General features: G+C 39.0%; 1 protein-coding gene and 1 long non-coding RNA gene across 2 annotated transcripts in view; one reads left to right on the top strand and one right to left on the bottom strand.

Annotated features, from left to right (window-relative positions):
* LOC107666435 (laminin subunit alpha-5-like) overlaps positions 1-22167 on the bottom strand; it is an 81916-nt gene extending 59749 nt beyond the window's left edge. Inside the window, exons 1-2 of the mRNA XM_016457758.1 lie at positions 21716-22167; positions 18833-18985 (exon numbers count right to left, since the gene is read on the bottom strand). Coding sequence (XP_016313244.1) covers positions 18833-18985; positions 21716-21973 — 411 coding nt within the window. The 5' untranslated portion in view covers positions 21974-22167. The remainder of the gene's footprint in view (positions 1-18832; positions 18986-21715) is intronic.
* LOC107666445 (uncharacterized) lies at positions 652-6466 on the top strand. The gene is made up of 3 exons (XR_001631663.1): positions 652-807; positions 1075-1092; positions 6437-6466. It is a non-coding gene; the product is annotated as an uncharacterized LOC107666445 (long non-coding RNA).
* Positions 22168-24260: the final 2093 nt, after the last annotated feature.

The raw sequence follows: 24260 nt of genomic DNA, 5'->3' as shown, positions 1-24260 counted from the left end.
ACAATCACTTGTGTCATTCCAGAATAAATCATCAAACTAAAAAGGACAAGCTGAGATTGATAAATGATAAACTCATGAAGTCTCTCTCCCTGCCCTGCTCAGTGAAGTGTTTAAATAAAATTGAATGTATGGGCGCTGTGTATAGCCTTGATCAAGCATTAAGAGTCTTGAATCATTGGTGGACCCCCACCTCCTCTGCCATTGAAGAGTCCTAAAAGAGGAAGCAGGAAACAAGAGCCAGCACCCTCCAGCCCAGCGCAGTCGGAAAGCCTTTTGTGCTCCTCTGGGAACTCGCTGAGAGGTTAGATGTGGTCAAGGCAGGTGCCCTCTCATTCAGCACCATGAATCACCATAGTGCTATATTAGACATGGTTCAGTCTCAACTGCAACCAGTTTTAAATTGTGGTCTAGATCCGCATCAACAAGGAACAGCTGTGACTGACCACTGAAGTGATACAAGAAGATCATAAATCAGATGCAAGCTCTTTATTCATTATTATCTCATAAAACGTATACAATTTAACAACAATTTATTAAAATTTTTACAAAAAGCGCCAATTTCAATCGGATTTGCACAAAAATCAGATTTGGGCTGACAGTCTGTACGAGGCTATATAGAGACTCCAGCTCTGACCTCACTGTTGGCTCTCACAGAAGGTTCAGGCTGGTCATCATTTGAATCAGAACCAGAGCGGTGGTCTAATCTCTTTCTTTTACTTTCTCTACATTCTGACGTGCCAGAAGTCTTTCTTTTTCTTTTTAAACCGTGTCTCATCTCAACCTGACTGACTGAGCTTTGGTCAGAATGTGTTCTGGATCTTTCAGTTCTGGCCTCACTGTTCTCTCTGTTAGAAGGTTCAGGCTGTTCATCATCTCTGGATGTCTCTCCAAGTGAAGCTGGAGAAGAAAAGCCTGAGCTGAGGGAATCACTAGAAGAATCAGTATTGGAACCAGAATCAGACCAGTGGTCTGATCTCCTCCCTTTCCATTCTCTGCTCTCTGACCTGCCATGCTCTCTTTTTCTTTTAACACCCTGTCTCATCTTAACCTGACTGCCTGAGCTTTGGTCAGAAGGTGCTCTGGATCCTCCAGGTCTATCCTCACTGTTGTTGACCAGATCAGAAGGTCCAGGCTGTTCATCATCCATGCTGGACCCATTTATAGGTGATCCTCTCGCTCTGGCCTCACTGTTGCTGACCAGGTGAGAAGGTTCAGGCTGTTCATCATCTGTGCTGGACTCACTCACAGATGTCTCAGATGGGGTATTAATATACACGGGATAAAATGCAATTTCCAAGGCCTCACCTGATGCATAAAAAGCAATGGACCAGTAATCTGCATTCCAGGCCAGCATGGAGAGCAATGGATTGTGGTCAGGACCAGGAGTCAGAGGATACCGAGAAAGTTGAGTGAGAGATCTTCTGGGCTGTGTTATATTCAGAAATAGTATTTATTTATCTGCTGTTATTAAATATTCAGGTTTTCAGGTAATAAAATGCTTGAAAAAAAAACTATTTAAAATAACATTTTTGAAAACAAAATGTGCATTACCCATTCAACAATGTGTCAAAAATGTAAAAATCCATCTTATATAAAATTATCTTATGTATATATATATATATATATATATATATATATATACATATCAATCTATCTATCTATTTAAACAAAGCTATAAAATTTGATAATATATAAAATAAATATAAAAAACTTCCCAGAATACATTGTTTCAAACTTCCAAACAATTAAAATATCCAACCTAGTCTCAGAATGAATAATCAAAAACAATTGATCATCAGCACACATGTCAAAGAGAGGCACTATTTAAAAAAAAAACAAAAAAAACTTTATGCATGTACTTTGTGCAAGGAACTCAGACTTGGTGTGAATGGGCCTTACAGAGCATGTATAGTACTATAGTAAAGAGCAGTGGACTGCACACCTACTCAGTTGCTATGGGCTTTACTTGTTCCCTCTCTCCATCTCCTCTCCTCTTCTTCCGCCCATCACTGCATTTTTTATCTTTACACCACATCCTGACATGATGTATGTTTCTGTCTGTGTATAGACATCAGTGTTGCTCTGCAGGAATTCACAGGAAAGGAACCGATCCTCCACAGAAGTTCCGCAACCTCAGCGTTCCAACTCCAAAATAATGGCCTGCTTATGAGGAGAACAGGAGGAGGAGGGATTACCATGGCAATGGGGGATGCCGAAACAGCTGCGAGAGTCCGGGCACATGTCATAAATCCTGTAACATGGTTAGCTGGTATGTACATGAGTGGGTGAAGTGAACCTGCGATGGGTCACTCCAGAGTTCAAAGCTCAAACACAGCTGCTGCCCCCCTCCAGAGACAGAATGTGATGGGGGGTAACAGATCCCACCCTTACAGCCCATTCCACACATGCCTGTGAGAGCCGTGTTAACTGCCATCAATTCATAGCTACACATTTACAAAAAACAGCACAGACACTAGAGGATCTTCTTACCGGTTCTCACCTCTCAAACAAATAAACACTATAACACCACCCCATGTAACCTCGGGACATGAGTCACTGGATACTTTTTCTCTTTCAAAACACAAAAATGTACCACAAGTTCCTTTTTTACATTTTCTGAAGAAAATATGACTGATACCTGCCCTGTGCCCCTGTGCGATTTCTAGGGTGTTTGATAGGGCATTTTGGTTGCTCTAGGTGGTTGCAACAGGATTTTTTTACACGTTTTTTGCATAGTCCAACAAAGGCTAAAATTGCACACATAATCGCTTATTTTCTTCAAATTCTTAAACCCAAGTACGAGTAATTGTAATAATGATACTTAGCAAACACCACTATTCATGCACATGAAAAATGTCTTAAAGAAAGAACATACAAGATTACAGCGTATATCAGCCTATAGAAGACCCACAAAAAACAAGTCAAGACTTGAAGAGGCACATGGGTACAGATAAGGAATTTCTGGCTTCTCAAGGCAATGATGTCAGTAAGAGAAGACAAAATAATAAGTTAAGATAAGAGATAATGCAGAGCAGACAGAGGACAAGACAATTGAGACAGAATAAAGTAAGCTAACTATGTCTCCAAGCCAGGATTTTGAAGATTTATACTTACACGTGCATAAATGTGTGTCCTGACACACTGTGCTGTTGAATGCTCTTATTCATAGCTGAACTCTGGCTACTGTAAGCATCTGAGCACGTGTGAACATGAGCAGACATTGGTAATCTGCACTCAAAATACCGCACCATGACAAAACATACAGCACTGAAGAAAAGGCCTACATAGCTTTCTGCTACGGTGATCGGAAACTCTGCAGACTCTGCAGATTTATGCTTTTTTTTTTCAAGCGTTTTCAAGTAAAACGCAAAAGCATTTTTAAAGAACCTTCAGAATTTTTATTTTAAGATGGACTATTCCAAAAGGTTTTTAAAACAAAAAAAAAATAAAAAGAAAAGAAAAAAAGTAAGAAAAAAAATACAAGTTAAAAATAAATAAATAAATTCTACATACATTCAAGATTATTTTATTTTTTTTGGCCACTGGCCACAACTTGCTCACTAGCATACTAGTAAAATTGCACACTATTTAATGTAAATCTGCTTTGAAATATATTTATTATGAAAAGCGCCATATAAATACATTTGAACTGAACTGAAAATGACCCATTAACCTGACAGAAAATAAAATATTTTCCACATAATATTCCAATATTATAAGAAAGCATGTTGGAAAAAAAACATGTTGTGTTCATAATATCACACTTACTATGTCACACAGTGCAAGTTTGGGACCAATAAGATTTTACATTGTTTCAAGAAGCTGCAAAATGCTGTTTAATAGGATAATAAAAGATTGATCAAATAAAACTTTAGGTTTCCACAAAAATATTAAGCAGTACAACTGTTTTCAACATTGATAATAATAAGAAATGTTTCTTGAGCAGCAAATCAGCATATTAGAATGATTTCTGAAGGATCATGTGACACTGAAGACTGGAGTAAAGGTTGCTGATATGCATATAGCCCTTTCTATAGTTTAAGAGGTCTGTGCCACTGAAAAGTTTAAAATCCTACTTTAAGCCATGAGCATCTAACTGTACATGTAATTGAATTGACCTATAAGCTAGCACACTTAGTCAAATGTAACAGTCGGCTCCAACATACTGCATCTAAACTACTAAACCACATGCTATAAAACTATCCAGAACTGCAAACATCTCATAAAAAATAACAACATTCACAAACAGGTGTGTCTCACCGTCCCTGTGCGGGAATGTTGGGAAAGCACAACGCCACTGAAAGGCATCTATACTGCCATAAGCCCTCACTGACAAGAGAGCTCTTGTGCTCATGTGAGCTTACATCATTCCTGCAGACAGTATGGAAAAACAACATGCTGTTCATCAGTTCTCACCTTCTAGACAGAGGGATGTCACCGATGACATGTATAATCACACTTCATTTCCTGGGAATGCTGGATGGGCAGCTTAGATATACATGTGTGTGTGTGTGTGTGTGTGTGTGTTATTATTATCAGCCCTAAGGCACATGAGGGGGTTAAGATGAGTTTGAAGGATGGTCATCTGTTTACACCTGCTCTGCATGCCTGAATCCCATCCTCCCTTCCTGCAAAAGTACTACTATCAGTCTGGGATAATTTGAGCATTCCAGCAACATTGATTAGGGATTCCTCTGAGGACCACAACTGGATTTGGGAATGCTTGCTACAGGGTATGAGGGAGGGTTGAGGTGGTGGGATCTGTACATAATTAACATAATTAACCGTTACCTCTTACAATCAGCTCTCAGACTGCCTAGGTCCAAAGTCCCTTTTCATTGCACTCATTGCACTCAGCAGCCATCTTTGAAACGCCTCTCCAGCACGCAAGTGCAGCTCCTATCTCTTTGAATGGGGAAACATCAAATTCTCCAAAACTGTTCGCCAAGCTTAAGATTAAATTTCATATTTGAAAACACCAATGAAATCTGACAACAACTGTCTTATAAATGTTGTTTCTTTTGCTCAAATATCGTTCAGGCTAGATCAGCCAGTGCACATGCGCAGTCCTGAGCACACGTCACTGAACGCTGACTGTTTCTATAGCAACCGGGACTTCTAACGGCAGCTGCAGTGATGCGATGACTTTACCGATTAGCGATTGGCTCTTTTATTCAGAAGGCAGGGCTTCCTTAGGTAGAGCGGCCATATTGAGCGTTGCATTTTTCCCCATTCAAAACTAAACGAGTGGCACGTCTTGGGTATTCTATAGTCTTTGCTAGGACTTAACCTGACTTTCTCGCTATGTTTTTACTAAACTTAATGCAAAATGAGTTTGCTGTATCCTACTTGCTTCCATCATCATTATCACTATCCTAAACGTTTTCCTGAACAGGCATTTTTCTAGTTCCTTTGACATGGGAAGATCAGAGGGAGTGGGCTATCTGTGTTTGTCTTTCATATACTGGGAGGTCAAGTGGATAATTGTTGCTAGTTCAGTGTTCAGCCTGATGGTTCTGCTCTTAGCTACTCCTGCGAGTCTCTGGGAAAGAGCAGTGGGTGTTTTCTGCGTCACAGATGCTGTCCAGACTCTAATTAGATATCACTGCCAGAGTGTCTTATCTGTGTTTGTCCCATCTGCTCTAACACACACACACACACACACACACATTGGACTCAAAGGGAATTCTCATGGCTCTCCCAAACAAATGAAACAAAGTGAAACATGGCTCAGGTACTTCCATGAAGTTTTAGTATTTGAAGACCACAAAGGAAAAAGAATGAATGATTCAATGACTCAATCATAAAGACAATCACTTGTGTCATTCCAGAATAAATCATCAAACTAAAAAGGACAAGCTGAGATTGATAAATGATAAACTCATGAAGTCTCTCTCCCTGCCCTGCTCAGTGAAGTGTTTAAATAAAATTGAATGTATGGGCGCTGTGTATAGCCTTGATCAAGCATTAAGAGTCTTGAATCATTGGTGGACCCCCACCTCCTCTGCCATTGAAGAGTCCTAAAAGAGGAAGCAGGAAACAAGAGCCAGCACCCTCCAGCCCAGCGCAGTCGGAAAGCCTTTTGTGCTCCTCTGGGAACTCGCTGAGAGGTTAGATGTGGTCAAGGCAGGTGCCCTCTCATTCAGCACCATGAATCACCATAGTGCTATATTAGACATGGTTCAGTCTCAACTGCAACCAGTTTTAAATTGTGGTCTAGATCCGCATCAACAAGGAACAGCTGTGACTGACCACTGAAGTGATACAAGAAGATCATAAATCAGATGCAAGCTCTTTATTCATTATTATCTCATAAAACGTATACAATTTAACAACAATTTATTAAAATTTTTACAAAAAGGGCCAATTTCAATCGGATTTGCACAAAAATCAGATTTGGGCTGACAGTCTGTACGAGGCTATATAGAGACTCCAGCTCTGACCTCACTGTTGGCTCTCACAGAAGGTTCAGGCTGGTCATCATTTGAATCAGAACCAGAGCGGTGGTCTAATCTCTTTCTTTTACTTTCTCTACATTCTGACGTGCCAGAAGTCTTTCTTTTTCTTTTTAAACCGTGTCTCATCTCAACCTGACTGACTGAGCTTTGGTCAGAATGTGTTCTGGATCTTTCAGTTCTGGCCTCACTGTTCTCTCTGTTAGAAGGTTCAGGCTGTTCATCATCTCTGGATGTCTCTCCAAGTGAAGCTGGAGAAGAAAAGCCTGAGCTGAGGGATTCACTAGAAGAATCAGTATTGGAACCAGAATCAGACCAGTGGTCTGATCTCCTCCCTTTCCATTCTCTGCTCTCTGACCTGCCATGCTCTCTTTTTCTTTTAACACCCTGTCTCATCTTAACCTGACTGCCTGAGCTTTGGTCAGAAGGTGCTCTGGATCCTCCAGGTCTATCCTCACTGTTGTTGACCAGATCAGAAGGTCCAGGCTGTTCATCATCCATGCTGGACCCATTTATAGGTGATCCTCTCGCTCTGGCCTCACTGTTGCTGACCAGGTGAGAAGGTTCAGGCTGTTCATCATCTGTGCTGGACTCACTCACAGATGTCTCAGATGGGGTATTAATATACACGGGATAAAATGCAATTTCCAAGGCCTCACCTGATGCATAAAAAGCAATGGACCAGTAATCTGCATTCCAGGCCAGCATGGAGAGCAATGGATTGTGGTCAGGACCAGGAGTCAGAGGATACCGAGAAAGTTGAGTGAGAGATCTTCGAAGCAAGTCTACAAAAAAACCTGCGTTGAGAGCAGTGAAGCGACGTGGTATGCGTATCTGTGGAAGAGTCCTCCAGATATCCCCGTCTATAACTGTTGCGTTAATCACATATTGTGTCCAAAATTCAATCAAAAGTAACTCATCGATATCATCTAACTGAATGACAACTGCAGGGAGGTTACCACCAAAAGGGTCACCTTCAGCCATCTCAACTAGATACTAATGTACTGAACTGCAAACTGCTATTTTATCTGTAAAAGTCACCTGCTCTGTTTATAGCATCTGCTTGGAATCCTGGCTGTGATGTCATCGGTGTGATCATTTGAACAATCTTCATTTAAAAAACAACAAATTCTGCACAGCTGTGAATGTTCTATAATGCTGAACTATAATAATTAATAATAATAATAATTTATGCATTTATCCAAAGCGACTAAAGCCCCGTTCACACCAAGAACGATAACTATAAAGATAACGATATTGGCGTCCACACCAGCGAACGATATCGTCTGTTTATTCTAAGCGCACATGCGTCTGCCGCATTAAATTCTTGAGCTCGTTACAGCAGGATGGATTCTGATTGGCTGTCAGTGTTTTATCGTTCATCAGCTGGAAAAAAATAGTTTTGAAAGTGATCACAACGATATCGTTCCTCTGTATCGTTATGGTGTGAACTATGCTATTCTTTAATATTGAGAAAGATTTTTAGAACTATATCTTTATCGTTATCTTTATAGTTATTGTGCTTGGTGTGAACGGGGGCCTTTACAGTGCATTCAGGCTATACATTTTTTACCAGTAGCCTATGTGTGTTCCCTGGGAATTGAACCCACGACCTTTTGCGCAGCCCTACCACTGAGCCACAGGAACATTTGTGGTAGCAATATTGTTACATTAATTACATTACATTACATTGATATTGAACTACAGCATTATAAAAACAGATACAGATATTAAAACATGCTCCTATAGAAGAGCATTCGGGAGTGGATTGGGAGTGACAACAATATTTAAATTCTGGATTGAAACAGAAATTGTGATGATTGACACTGATAACCATAGAAATGTATTGGGAAAAAATTCCCTGATTCTCTTTTAGTTTCTATCGCAAAACTGCACCGAAACTGCCACCTAATCAGGCAGGAATGTTAGGCAGAATCTTAAGGAAGCTGCTCAGCCCTTTTTGTAGAAACTGAAGCAAAAAATACTCAAAATACAGTGTTTGAGGAGTGATGGGTTGTTACAAGCAAGTATCCCCAAGCTGCTTCACGTCATCTGTATTTGGAGCCCTCCTCTCTCATTCAATCTTTTATGGCCCTTCAAATGGAGGTCTTTTTTGGCTTGTTTATCTGCCCTGTTTATCTCAGATGGAGAGAAGGATGGATTTATCACACTTTCTGTCATTCCTCTCCTGGGTTCTCATGCTTGGGGGCAGAGTTTAGAAATCCTTTTAAAGGACACACTGGAAATGTTCATCAGAACTATGGTGCCATGTTTTAATGCATCTACTGTATACTATATAGACGACATACAGAATATAGTCGCTTTCATGGGCGTCAGTGGCATGCTGAAATCTACTTGTAAGATTTTTAAAGTGCCTCCTTCACAACTTTCTTGGCCAGTTTCTCTGTCTCTTGATTAAAAGTGGGGCCTAAAAAAAGGGGAAAGGCCAGAGAAAAAAAGCCCCCTTCAGGGCAAAGGGAGGGGGGGATGGTATTTATATCCCTCTATTTGCCCCCTTAACCAAAGTGACCCCTCTCCACAACAAACACACTTCCCTCCCCTCTCAGGCCCAACCCAACCAATGAGCCACTGAATGGATGAAAGACTCCAACAACAGCTCTTGTTGACCCGACAAAAACAAACATTTACTCTCTCATTAACAAGGCCAGCGCTCTGTTCTTGCATTCACTCCGTCCTTTTCTATCTTTTCAGTAGCCTTTACTTTAAATTCCAAAAAAAAAACCACTATCATCTATCAATGTGGAGATGGAGGATTCAAGAACAAAAAAGGCAAAGAATGAGAGAAAGATGAAAGAAAAAGAATGGCCAGGAGGAACTAATAATTTAGCGCATTCAGGCGAATAATTCTATTTCTATGTAATGATTCACTGCGTACTGTTACCGTCAGCAGCGATGGGTAAAGCTGCCAGTTCAGCTGAGTGTGAATTCGCATCTATTCATCAGAGGAAATAATATGAGACATCCACAGAGCCTAAACCACAGACTGAACTTTACGCCAATGTGCCCAAAATGTAGAAAGAAACTTTTGTGCATGAACCGATCACATTAGCATAAAACTATTAATAGCTCGACTTCATAATGTCAGCTCATTCAAATGACTAAGAGCTGCTGAGAAATGAAATATGGAAAATTCAGATAACATTCTGATTCAGTGCAATGCTAGATATCTCACTATATAAAGTCTAAAGGGGAATGTGCTCTGAGATGTTTGTTTATACCACTGGTCATTCTGGAAAATCCAGATAAAAACATGGTAGCTGGTTTTACACAGTTTTTAGTTGAACAATGACTATAAAGATAAATGTAACAACATATCTATGACAAGTCTGACTGGCTATCAACATTTTTTTTATCATACATCACCCGGGAAAAAATCATTCTGAAAGTGATTCCAATGATATCGTTCCTCTGTGTCGTTATCGTTATACTTCCCTTTTCTCATAGAATTATAATGAGTATTAAAACTTCATCGTTAAAGTTCATTATAGTTACTGTCCTTAGTGTAAACAGGGCTTAAATGTTGTGTAAAATAAGTTCTACATCCTTGCTTTCTAGATCATAATTGGCACTGGCCTACAGCAGCCCCAAAAAAACTATTTAGACACTTCAGCCACAATTAAAAATGTAAAAATGCATTTGCATTACATATCAAATAATCAAAACAAGACACATTTACTTTAAAGAAATATAGCACAAGCACAGTTTTTAGTCAAAACACCTCACAAGTTTGTTAGACTCCAAAATATAAAACAAATATAAAGTTCAAATGAATAAATATAAAATATTTTGGACACTTTCTGATTGCCAAACTTTGTGCAACATGTACATTTGTTAATATAATTAACTACATCAGTAGTTATTCTCTTCATACATCCACGAAAAATGACCTTGAGATCAAAATGTGGCTCAGAAAGTGAAGACAATTCAGAGAAAACTCTGTTAAGATCTTCCTCTAATGCCAGCCAGAACTTCCCTTTAAAGTAGATCCATCAATAAGCAGAAGATTTTACCTCGCCAAAATACCCTCATGCATATCACCCACCCTTATTCACAGCATAAAGGTGAGAAGTCACAGCTACAGTATATGCATTCATAAGCAGCTCCTAATGTGTGAACATGAGCTTGAATTGTGTTTATAGGAAACCAGCATCCTATATCTAAGAAACCAAAAATGTCAAGGCACATTTTAGATCTACATATTCCTTCACTCTTGATTGACCATTACATCAGCCAACTTTGGTTTGTCACTGATAGTTAATCAGCAGACTTATGAAGCAGCGATAGGTCTAATCTGTAGACATGTCGCCTGTGAATGAGTTATCTTGCACTCAAGAGTCAGATAAGCAAGGTCACGCTGCAGGTTTGTGTACCTATCCACAGAAAGGCTTCAGGACCTCCCGTTTGTTTCAGCTCCCAGACTGCGGTGTCTGAGAGGCCTTGGAGACGTGGAGGTGGGTTTCTTTCTCTACTGCACGAAGGAACAGGTTTTGACAGGAATCGGGGGCATTGCTGAACTCTGCCACATTTCTGTTTGAAAACCACTACGACAGCCCCCACATGCCATTTCAAATTCTCCCGCCTCGTTTTGGGGGTCAATTGTTCATTCGGGTTTTATGTTTTTCTTGAAGGCTACCTCCTGGCCAGAAGGAGGAGAACGTGAGGATCCCTGAGGAGGTGTGAATTGTTCTCATTCATTCCAATGTGACATGAAACAACAGCTTTCAAGTCCAACAGATCTACAAGCATGCTTTTGTTAAAAGTCAATGACTAAAAATTATTAAGAAAATGTACTGGGCATGGATATAAAAGTACATGTAAATTTAATGTTACTAATTGTGAAAAATAATTAGTTTTTAAAAAGTATTAAAATTAATCACGCTACTTGAAATGTCTGTTTTTTAATGTTTTGTCAGCCGATAATTTCATGTCTCTGAATTGTCTTCACTTAGGAATTGAAATAACATAAATACTGATAATTATGATTAATTGTGATTACTTAATTGTTGACTAAAAATTTCCAATCAACTTACAGTCCTAGTATTAAGCAATAACAACAAAAAACATGTCTAATATCAAAGTGTTTCCTCACAATGCTTGGAATTTCTGAGTTAAATGAAAGTGAACAGAAATTAACTATGGACCCAGAAGTTCAAACAAAAATCAGCCAATCTTATCTTCAGTTTCACTATTCCTGACTATTGTCACGTTAACCTCACTTTTATTTGTCAACATCCTCTACTCAGTTCACGGCTTCATTATGAAGATGACGAATCTAGATAGATAGATCTACTCCTTATCCGCTCTTTCTCCCTCAATATCTCAAAAAATGCTGATGAAATGCTCTGCTAATATTTGAGAGGGGAGTGGAGGAAATGCTGAACTGCCCTGCAGCCAATAAAGGAGATAAGAGCAGTCTGTTTAAGCGTGAAATCAGGAAGGGAGGAGATAGAAAAAGAAAAAAGCTAAATCAGTGCTACTAGTTACAGAATGCATGGTGAGATGAAGGCTGTGGACTATAGTGAACAGTAGATACAATGTGAGCGAAACTGGAAAACATGACTGAAGAATATGAACCGAACTTACAGAATGACTGTCAATAAGAAGCTCACATTGGTCAATTATATTCAAAGCAGGAATGTATATGTTCGTATCTGCTGATCCTTCTAGCAGAGAAGATCTTCCAGATCTCCAAAATGTCTTTACAAACAGCATCCTTCCCAAAAAGGGCAAACGCAGCTATTTTTGGATTTTAAAGGAAAAAGACTAAAGTTGAGATTGGATCATTCATGATTTCAGTTGAAAATGAATCCATACAGTGGCGAAACATCTATAAATAGGCAGTAAATTCTAACAGCATTAAATTCTATAAGATTCTGCACACACACACATGCTCACTACCCAATGCAATAGAAATTAGACCTAGAGGATACGTAAACAACGGTTAGACTGGAAGTGCCTAATCTGTAGACCTTGCTTATGTAGTCCTTTATCCAGGAGAAATGAGGTGAACACAGGCTCAAAATCAAACACTTCTGCCACACAGGGAAGATGCAAAGTTCCCCCAGATGTTCAGAAGATCTATTTAGTGTTTCTTTGTAAAGAAAACCTAGCATTTGGGAAAAAAACAATCATAAGTAATATTTTGAAAATAATGTACAATGTAATGATAAATAATATTATAAAAAATAATACAAAATATTATTAAAAAATACAAATATGTAATTTTTCAAAATGTATTTTTGGAGCCAGTGAAATCCATGACATCACAATCATATGCGCATTAAAGGAACACTCCACTATTTTTTAAAATCATTTTCCAACTCCCCTAGAGTTAAACAGTTGAGTTATGATATGGCTAGGAACTATACTCTCATTCCGGCGTAATAATCAAGGAACTTTGCTGCCGTACCATGGGCAATGATATTACGCAGCGCCTGAAAATAGTCCCCAGCACGCTCCCTGTGCAAGCAGGTGGTCACGTTGGTTATGTTGACGGAAGTTAGCCTATTTTCAGGCGCTGCGTAATATAACTGCACCTGCTGCACCCATGGTACGGCAGCAAAGTTCCTTGATTATTACGCCGGCATGAGAGTATAGTTCCGTAATATCATTGCGCCTGCTGCACCCATGGTACGGCAGCAACGTTCCTTGATTATTACGCCGGAATGAGAGTATAGTTCCTAGCCATGTCGGCCTAGAAAATCGCAACTTTTAATTTTCCGTTGGTCTTAGTACATGATGCAACTACAGACGAGTCAAGTTTTAAATAGGAAAAATATAGAAACTCTTTGGTCATTTTTGAGCGAGATGCTAACGGTCTAATCAGATTCAATGATCTATGCTAAGCTAAGCTAAAAGTGCTACCGCCAGACCTGGAGATCGGCTGAATGGATTCGAAAACGGTAAAACTCAACTGTTTAACTCCAGGGGAGTTGGAAAATGAGCCTATTTTCAAAAATAGTGGAGTGTTCCTTTAACATATGACTGCTCAGGTTTATAGATTTACCCCTATTCAGTATTCAGCAACTTGACTAGCACTCATGAACAATTTTGTGAGCTACACTGATAAACAGAGATTAGCCAATCATAACAGACATTCAAAAAGGTACAGTACCAAAAGCAGTCTGTTTATTCTGTGGGTTAGCAAGAGGGTTTGCTCCTTTTTGGTCATGTACAGCAACATTTTTGGCACCAGAAGCCTTTGCAAACATTAAAAGTGGATTTCTGGGGAAAAAAATAAAATGCTACAAAAGTGTAGAATATGGCCCCTTTAATAGGAGGTGAGCAGAGGTCAGCAGTGTGTTCGGTGTCAGTGAAGATATATGCATCTGGGATTTAAATGGGGCCGCTGCCAACAGGGATGCTGGGGGAAAGGGGCTAAATTAAAGCCGCAGACAAAACCGTCCGTCATGATCGATGGCTAAAGTCGAGGTAGAGGGCTCCAATGAATCCAGGCCAGGAGTTCAGATCCCTGCTGTTTCTGAATTAATTACGGTTCACACTCATGCACAAGACACTCTCATGGACGTCTGTTATGTACAAGCCAGCTCATATTAAAGGGAAGGGCAACTAGGGCTCTGACTAACAGGAAAGATTGGATCATATAAAGTTTTTCCTTGCGCCCTTGTCTCCATGGTTCCCTCCTATTACAGTCAGATTGTGCGGCATTGTCTTTTCTTCTCTCACCCATTAACAGGCCCATTTTCATGCTTGGTAAACAACATGAAACCATGGGTGAGAAAAAGGGTGGACGTTTGTATATGCATGCATGGGTGTGCATCTGTTAGCGTGTGTATTACGTGCATTGGATTTATTTAATACACGAGTTTCACAATTTGAGTTGAATTACTGAAATAAATTAACTTTTCCATAACATTCTAATTTATTGAGATGCACCTGTACATGAACAACACAACTTCAGTTTAAACAGAAAAAGAGTGAAGGAGGAGTGCAAGAGGACAGATGCATCATAAAGTGCATGCATAAGAGCAAGAGTATCTCAGAAGAGACATTTATTTAAAATATCAGCTCATTCTGGATATTGATCTACAGGTCTGACTTTTCAGTGGAAAAAGTAAGGGGAAAGCAAGGGAAGATGCTGAGAACTGCACAATGGGAACTTTGTTTGCCACGGTATGCAGGCCACACACTGGGACGTCCCATACATGGGATTATGGAAAACACACACACACACAAACTTTGACAAGGTAGATCTTGTACCTGAGGCATAATGCACTGTCAGTGGAAAATTTGTGTCATTGTATGTAAAAAATGTGTTAAAATTAATTAATTTTCCAAACCTGTATAACTTTCTCTCATCTGTGAAAAGTGTGTTGTCCATACAGTGAAAGTCAATTTATTTTGGACCCCACTGACTTTCTTTATATGGACAAAAATAGCTGAAACATTCTTTAAAATATCTTCTTTTGTGTTCCACAGAAGAAGGTAAATTATACAATTTTGGGTGAACTGTCGGTTTAAGCTAGCTCATGATCACATGGTCTCTACATAACGGCAGGAAAACTGATGCCAGGCAAGGATAGGGCGAGCAACTGACTATTTTAATAGACCAAGAGAGAGAAAAAATGAGTGAGAGATCAATACATCCAGCTCTATAGCCTTGCCATTGGATAAACTCAGTCCTTACTCGATGACAGGAAAACTTTAGTTCTGTCCGGCTCTCAAGACTGGCATCATGCCCATCTCCGCGCATGGCACATGAGTCCCCCCCCCCCCACACAATACACTCAAACACACTCACACAGAGTACGGTGCAGCTCTGGATTAGACTTTGTCTATTTTTAACTATTGTTTCATTTGCAACAAAAGGGCCCCAGAAAAGGGCAAAGGATTTCTGCTATGGTTTGGAAGAAGTGTATTTTTAGGCATTCAAATGTGTAAATGGTTGCAATATACTTTAATCATAAAGTGCAAACTTGTGCACGAGCAATTTCACTTGTGTGAACGAGCATGCTTAAGAAATAGAAGGAAAAATAAGAAATAAACAACCCTGTATATTTAAAAGAGTGATGAAAGTCTCAAGACAGGCTTGATTATTGTTTATGTGTAGGTGGGGGGAGTGAATGTACAGCGCTCTCTCCCACCTTCAATACCACGACTGAGGTGCCCTTGAGCAAGGCACTCAACTGCTCCCCGGGCGCCGCAGCAAAAAAATGGCTGCCCACTGTGTGTTCACGGTGTGTGTGTGTTCACTGCTGTGTGTGCACTTTGGATGGGATAAATGCAGAGCACTAATTCCGAGTATGGGTCACCATACTTGGCCCCATGTCACGTCATCCATGATCTCCCTCAAATACCTGAATATTTCAGAAAAGAGCTTAAGCAATGAATCATCGAGTTTAGGCTTAGATAAGTTATTTCCCATGGCATTTATGTGCTATTAGCAGCGAGACAGAGTTTGTTTTTGTCTTTAATACTAAACTCTGAGTGATATTAAACTAATGTGCCCTGAGGGATCACACACACAAATGAGGTTACATTAACAGTGAGCATCTAGCTAGGAGAGGTCCCACAGTAAAGTGGAAAACAATTTTCAATAAATGTTTATAGCTTAGCTTTTGCATCGGCTTTCATGCTATAGCCGATGGTTTTAAAATACTCACATCGGTGCATTTCTAACATTTACAATTTGTCATTTACAACCTAAATATAATTTGCATTTAGATTAAGAAATACTACATTTACTCAGCTCACTTGTCGATTCTCAGGTCACTATGAGAAAAAAAAAGCATTAATCAGTTCAAATCATTTGGTTTATTGACACCAAACCCAAAACATGTTTCATTTAACTTTTACAGTATCTTGCTAACATTACTGCATAAACACTGGTTAATACTCGAATGCATCTAGAGGATTAATTAATGTGTTTCATGGCTGTTTACTCGAGATCCTCAGCACTCATGTTCACAGAAAGCAGGAAAAATGTGCAAAACGTGTCTAGGGTCATTCAACAGACAGAAAAAGAGAGCGAGCGAGAGAAGAGCGACATAAACTTTGGTTGTGATGGGGAGGGTCGTTTCGTCCCTGAACAGGTCGAGACAGATATTGAGTAACTAACATTCCAATCTAATTCATCTGCTCTGAGGGAGCCTCATACCTGTGTTAGAGGAAGCCTACAAAGCAGCATCACTATCACTGCTCCTCATACTTCAGTTATAGGTCTGAACAAACCCCATTAAACCTTTGGTGTTTAACTCATCCCACACTGCTTGTGCTATTGGCATACAGTAAATGATTCCTCAAAGCATGTGGAATGATGAGGAGAGGTGTGCTATTACTTTTCTAAGAGACCTAACGTCTGTTTTAAACTTATGACATATTATAATGAGTGAAAAACCTGCCTGGGCCTAGCAACCATTATTCGTCAACTAGCACAACTACATAGCAACATGCCAAAAACCACCCAGACCACATAGCAATGCCTTGGCAGCCACCTAAAACAACTGTGCAACTCACATTTTCTTCAGATGAAGTGTCGATGGCATTAATATATATATAGCACATCTTCTCTCACTCTCTCTTCTCAGCGATGTATGTATGAAAGCGCATGTATTGCTTTTTAACAAGCTGGTTTGAGTGGTACTGAAAAAACACCATCCGCATAAAAGAACTCAGTGCAAAGCCAGTCACTGCTCTCTGCCTCCATTCAGAGAGAGAGAGAAAGGGGGAGGGAGAGAGAGAGATTGAGAGAGAAAAGAAAGTAGGTTGTACAGGGCTTAGTCTGTCACATATTACAGCCATGTTCAGCTGAATGAGACCACAACTACATAGCCAGGTTATACATAGACTAAATATATAGCATATACTCGGCCGTTCAAATGTTTAGAGTCAGTAAGATTTTTTTTTTTTTCAGCAAGGATACATTCAATTGAATAAAAGTGAGAGTAAAGGCATTTATAATGCTACAAAAGTTAGCTATTTCAGATAAATCCTGTTATTTTGAACTTCTATTCATCAAAGATTCCTGGACAAAACACAAAAATATGAAACAGCACAACTGTTTTCAACATTGATAATAATAATAAATGTTTCTCAAGCAGCAAATCAGCATATTAGAGTTATTTCTGAAGGATCATGTGACACTGAAGGCTGGAGTAATGATGCTGAAAATTCAGCTTTGCATCACAGGAATAAATTACATTTTAAAATATATTAAAATAGAAAACAGTTATTTTAAATTGCAATAATAGAACTATAACAATTGACAATATTACTGTAATTACAGTATTTTTTATAAAATAATGCAGATTTGGTAAGCTTAAGAGACTTTAAAAATTATTTTTAAATCTTACCCACTCCAAACGTTCACAACAGTAGTGTCTAAACAATACACTTTCTGTTCTTGCATCACTTTGTTAACTTTTTCTGCTGACATAATAAAACAATTTCTCAAAATTACTAAATTACTGTTACTTGTACATTTATTTCATCTGTGTTGGGGTTCTGCTCACTGTGCAGACTTTCCCCCAATTTCTGCATTGATTTTGATGGACATTTTGAAAAACTGATTCAAGCATTGCAAAACATGTTAAATGCAGCTGTAAGAATATGTAATAAATGAATATTGAATAGGGAATCTGCAGAACTTGACAGCTTTTCGGGGGTTTTTTTTTTTTTTTCTAGAGCGCTGTGTGTGCAGATTCTCTGTGGGCCACTGTAATACTTCTCTTAACAAAAATACAATTATTTTGAATCCATTCATAAAATAAGATGTGATCCAAGCTTCTCATAATAATGCCCTGTGGCCTGATCGGCAATTGCTTCCCATTAAATCCAGACAAGCCACTTTTTGAGACATGAGACTAGACTGTTTCTGAAGAGCCTGAAACTCAATAGAGTTCAATGGGAAACTTTAGTTGGTAGTTGTTGCTTCCCTTCCTCTCTTTCTCAATTGGGCAGCATAAAGCACTATTCAGCAGTGCTAACTGTTTATGTAGAAGCCACTGGAAATGCTGGGGGAGAATATGTGTGGGAGAGTATGATTAATGTTTATTTACCATTACAGTTTAGAAAGTAATAATCTTAAAAAGCCCCCTGGCTGTTCTGCTATTCACAAATAAGAACCTTCGATACACAAGACCAAGTGTTCAATGTGCAGTGTTCAGAGCAAAAAAAAAAGAACCCCTCTAGATACTCCACTCATGTATGAATGGATGAGATTCAACTTAGGGTCCACTCTTGAAATTCTACACTCATGTGCAATCCACAAAAGCGCCTGCTGTAGCCGAGTATCAGATGACTCTACTGTATGCTGAATAATCTGAACACAATACGTGCGTGTGGGTGGGGGTGTGATAGAGAGTTAGACAAACGTAAGGAATGCACCGGTAACATACCTGTCCTAGGTCCAGGGTGACGTTGACCTTGTTGTATTTTGCACTGCGGGAGAGCGGAGGGCTTTGCCACCATCGTTCGGTGCCATCGATGGCATTGTTGATGGGATGCGCTCTGTTAGTGTCTTTGGAGGTGCAGATGTCACAGTACTGGCCCTGATAACACAGGAAGACACAACATTTAGCTGAAAGATATCTCTACAAGTACTTTAGTAAATCACACCTTTATGTAATGTGATCTACTTTTAGTTAAGTTCGAATTAGAAAAATTGAAAGCTGAATGAGGAAACTAACCCCTGAGGTCAAAAAATTACTTGACACTATACTGGGGTGAGTTCACGAAACAGTTAACCCTTAACAGGTATTTCAGCACGGACACTTTTTTTACTACCCAACCACCCACAAAACCACAGTTTATCCAGACGTTACAATGCGCTCTAATCATGCGGTGCTGCTAAATTATCTGTAAATTATGTACATGTCATAACGCCACAATTTAGATGTGTACATGTTCTATCAATCATGACAATGACTCATCGAATTATGATGAAATAATGAAGAAAAGAGTTATAACTCATCACTTAAAGCATTTTAAAGCGCTGATTCAGGTGAAAATCAGGTGATCTGCAAAATTAGAAATTGTGGCATGCAAATTGAAATTCAGCACCAAATTTTTGGGGCGTGTCTGCGCCGCTACCTGATTTGCATAATTCTTTTAGTGAATGCAGAGAGCATGTGCAAATAAACAACTTTCTATCTTGGAGAATTCCCCCTCCAATTCCTTCACCTTTTATCTGTTTATTTCTGATAATGCAGACTGGAGGACAACATGAAAACGTATATTCCATGATAAGCTGAGTTATAGAAACTGACTGAAAAAGATGCACAGACCAGGCATAGTGAAACGTTATTTTGCTGCATAAATACCATACAGTAATCCTTTGAAACGGTGATCAGCAAATCGTTTTAGACACTTGTTGCTTAGCTGGATTTGTAGGGGATTGCTCAGCAGGATATTTTAGTGAAAACATCAGAAAAACCAAGGAAATCCCTCCCTTCATTATCCAACTGCTGGCATCTCAAACCCCTTTTAATTATTATTTATAACTATTTATACTTGCCTGGGAAAATAGATTCATTTATAACAGTATAAACTAACTAATATGAGTGAACTTGATCAGAAATTTGCCAAATTATGTTGAGACCACCCATGTGTGAAGGTTTCAGAGACTGATGAGATTTCCTTTGACTAACAATTAATTTAGCCTTTCTACTTACAATTACCATAGTAACCAGTTTCTGAAAAAATACTAGTTGCTATAGTTGCTGTTATTACTGTTAAATCATCATAAATTAATATAGGATTTCCTTCATACGGTGCTTCCAAAAATCTTTGTCATTTTAATTGGTTTTCACCACAGTTTTACTGTAGTACATCATCTAAAATAGTATTTAAAATGACTGAATCATTTCTGACTACATTTAGTTTACTGCATAAAGGTAGAAAGAACACCCTAAACAAGTACTGCATAAAATAATAACAGTGTGGTGTTTTGGCAGAAACTATGGTTATAGGACAACTATGGATAAGCAAAATTTCTTAGAGGATACTGATAAGTATAAAATGATTACGAGTTAAAGTGCAGTAAAAATGGACTGCAGGCATATGATATAGTGTCTCGAGAACCACAGGAGGTGCCTGCAACAATTGATCAGGTCGCAACATTTTATTAAAGGGGTCATATGATGCTTTTTTAAAGATCATTATTTTGTGTATTTGGTGTAACAGAATATGTTGACATGCTTTAATGTTCAAAAAACACATTATTTTTCAAATACTGTACATTATTGTAGGTCCTCTATGCCCCGCCTCTCTCAAACGCTTCGTTTTCTACAAAGTCCCTCCTGGCCAGCTGACCCAGTGCATTGTGATTGGCCGAACACCGCAAGCACTGTCGGAAATGTAACGTCCCTTACCATAATCGCGAGCTTCAGCTTTCAAAATAAATGTAAAGACAGTAAATAATGTCAGGCATTATGCTAATATTCCCACATAGTGACCTAGATATGTGGGGGCGTGTTAGAACGAGCCGTTTTAGGGGGGCGTGGCAGAGTCTTAACTTTGATAAAGAATATCTCTTTGGGTTTATGACTTTAGTCTTTGCAACTTCAGGGATCTTATCTATGCACAATCAGCTTGTAACACACCAAAGAGAAAGGAAAACTTGAAATCGCATCATATGACCCCTTTAACATATTCTTTGAAGTGTGCAAATCTGTGTGTCTGTCTCCCTCAAGGTCTTATATGAAATGCCACACATTCCTCAGGGAAAATCCAGTAGCAGTGCTACACGTGGGTTGCGTTTTACTCTTTACAATGTTTAAACATTTCACTCACTCGCCAACATGCTAAGTCGAGTCTCCTAAGCCTGCTTATGAAGCTTCAGTGGGGGTCTCTTATGAGGCACTATAGCTCTATATAGGGATCTTTGGCCTTTTCACCTTAAGCAGGTGCTCTCAAAAAAAGATCAAGATCTTACACAGTTCCTCAAGCCCAAAGTGCTGTCCTGACTTGTTTATACAGACTAACAAAAAAAGTTTAAAATATAAATATTACCATGTTTGGGTACTATGGAAATAAGTACAATGTGGTAATAAATATTTTGGACGTGTATCATGCCAGTTGAAATACCAAGTAAATTAACATGGCAATTATTCAGCACTATGGTAGCGTCTGATATATTTACAAACGATAAAAAGTGCATTTCACAAAGTCAAATACAATCCGATATTGTCTATAACTGAAACGAACTAACACCAAAGTGTGCTTTTATTCATTTTTAGTAATGTAAACCTTAGAAAAGTAAGTATTTCCCATATCTTTACCTGAATAGTCTGACTCGGGTCCCCTGACACGGGGCCCCCGACCAGTTTGCAGTACAGGTCTTGAATCGGCTGCCCGTTCTCGTCCACTCCGCAGGTCGCCGTGGCCGTGATTTTCGTCCCCTCCGCTAGATTAAAATACGGTGGGTGCAGACTGAATCCGTTCACGCCGTTGGTGGGCAACTCCTGCGCCATTAGAGCGTCAATGAACAGCCGCGATAGAAACACAAGCACCGGTACGCGTGACGGTCCCCTCGCCATCTTCACCTGTGCCGCACACTCAACACTGTTACAGCTGGTCAAAACGTCCACTGAGAGCTAGCTGTGGTGTTAATCACGGACATCTGGAGAGACCGAGTACACGGAAAGTCGTTTCGGTTTCTTTCTGTGTGTAATACACAATAACAGGCGGATATGCAGTTCGGTGGGCACCTTCTCTCTCGGTCTCTGCCTCTGTGCTGCTGGGTTCAGTTCAGAGAGGACAGTGCACTGTGTGCGTGTGTGTGTGTGTGTGTGTTGAGAGAGGGCAGTGCAGTGCGTGTGCAGTCCCGTCTCTCTCATACACACTGCGGGACCCAATGAATAATCATTGCTGGGGACCCCATTCCTTCGCATTTATAAAACAAAAGATAAAAATACAGTAATTTATCCACCCATGTTGTTCCGTATGACAAAAAATATATACTTTTTAATGTCTCTTTTAATCAATGGACGCAATAACACCATAAAAGTATTATAAATGTGGCCTACACGACTCGTTTTCTAAAGACAGTAGATAACTTTGTGTCAGGAAAAGACTTTATATCTTCGTTATACGTGCGTACATGAGAGAGGTGATGTCCGATTCATGAATAACCGAGTCGATTCTTTTCAGTGAGCCAAAGAAACTCTTGATTTGATTCTCATCCGGTCACAGCCATGTTATTATTATTAGTGTAGAATGAGAGGACGTGCTGTATCAGATATTAATATTAATATTAATATAGCCGTGACTCGAGTAGTCTACCGTATTACAAATGGTTACCACTTAGTATATTAAAGGCAAAATATGTATTTATTATGTCACTTAACTTTACTTAAATGTTTTTTTAAGTAAAATCATTCAGCGCACGGCAATACATGGCTGTCTTCAGCTAGATGTTCTTGAAATTAAACAAAAACTAGGATGGAGCTCAAATAAAAACTTGCTGTTCTCATGACTTTTTCAACACAGTATATGATATTTCCTCACACGTAGGCTTACATATGTTTTCCCCCGCCTTTTAGTTTAAACCAGAACGATTCGCAGCATAATGTACAGTACTAATACCTGAAAGTTTTAAATAATATTTCGGCAAATGTGAGCTTCCACACAAACAATGCACAACTTTGTTTTGTCGGGGGAAGGGCGAGGCCTTAAAATTAAAGGTGAATGAAACAGTTAGGCCTAATTAAAAATCTACACAATGTTTGGAACAGTTTTGACAGTATACTGATACAAATGCAACAAGAATAAGAATATTAGAAATAAACATTAATGGAAAAAAAAACATTTATGTTGCTAAGTGTGGTTGCTAGGTAATACCAATTGCATTAACATAGTCACCAGTTAAGACTGTGTCTTAAGAACTAGTTTAACTAACTAGCAGTTAACCAAGTGGTTATCAGTCTTACTTTTCAGTTTTTTTTAAAGTTATGACAAGTCTAGCAGAAAAAAATAGGTGTCTAACTTTTAAGACTAGTCTAAGCAGTTAATGCAACTGGCCACAGACCTGTTTGGGCAGTCTGTCGAAGTGGTCTGCAGCTATTTACTAATTACCATCAAGGGCCGCAACTATCAGTTTTATAAGACTTAACTTTTCGGTATGTTGCACATAAAAATATGAGATTTGACTGGTGGTGGTATTCTTAGGTAATACCATAATCCAAGAGATCAAGAATTCACTGGTTAGTGTAACCCTGTTAACCCCTGCTGGTAGATGTCAGAACTACAACAACTAAACTCTGGTAACTACATCATCAGTATTGTGTATTTCACCATTATTTTGAATATGTATATATATATGTATGTATGCATGCATATGTGAACATAAATCCCAAGTATTTTACCAGATTTTGGAAGGCTTTTTGTGCTTTTTTTTTTGTGGTGTTACAAATAGCTCAGCTAATAGAAAGATCATCTTGTTTGTTTCAATAATATAGGCCTACTGTACTAGATGAAACACTGTTGGGCTTAATCTTAATTTCTGTGCTTAAAAAACTCTCAGAGCCTATGCTGACACTTTAAAAGGATATTTTATTGCAACACAATACATGCTTTTGCAAAGGTTAAAAAGTTTCCAATCAGTGCAGTATAAATCAAAGGTTACAACAGACCAGTAACATTTGTCATAGTGAGCAGCAACCCATCAGAGTGTGCAGTATACACCATCCAACACTGAGATTTCCCACTAGAGCTCGTTCACATTCCTCCACACCTCATAGAGAGACTCAGGCTTTCATTTTACAGTCTGCAGAACCTGATGTTTAATTAAATGGCAGCGCTCCAGAGAACAAAGTGAGAGAGAGG

The sequence above is a fragment of the Sinocyclocheilus anshuiensis genome, unplaced genomic scaffold (assembly GCF_001515605.1).
Source record: "Sinocyclocheilus anshuiensis isolate Anshui unplaced genomic scaffold, SAMN03320099.WGS_v1.1 scaffold201, whole genome shotgun sequence".
NCBI classification, from domain to species: domain Eukaryota; kingdom Metazoa; phylum Chordata; class Actinopteri; order Cypriniformes; family Cyprinidae; genus Sinocyclocheilus; species Sinocyclocheilus anshuiensis.
The sequence above is the reverse complement of the archived record's forward strand: the minus strand, read 5'-3'. Positions and strand labels throughout refer to the sequence as shown.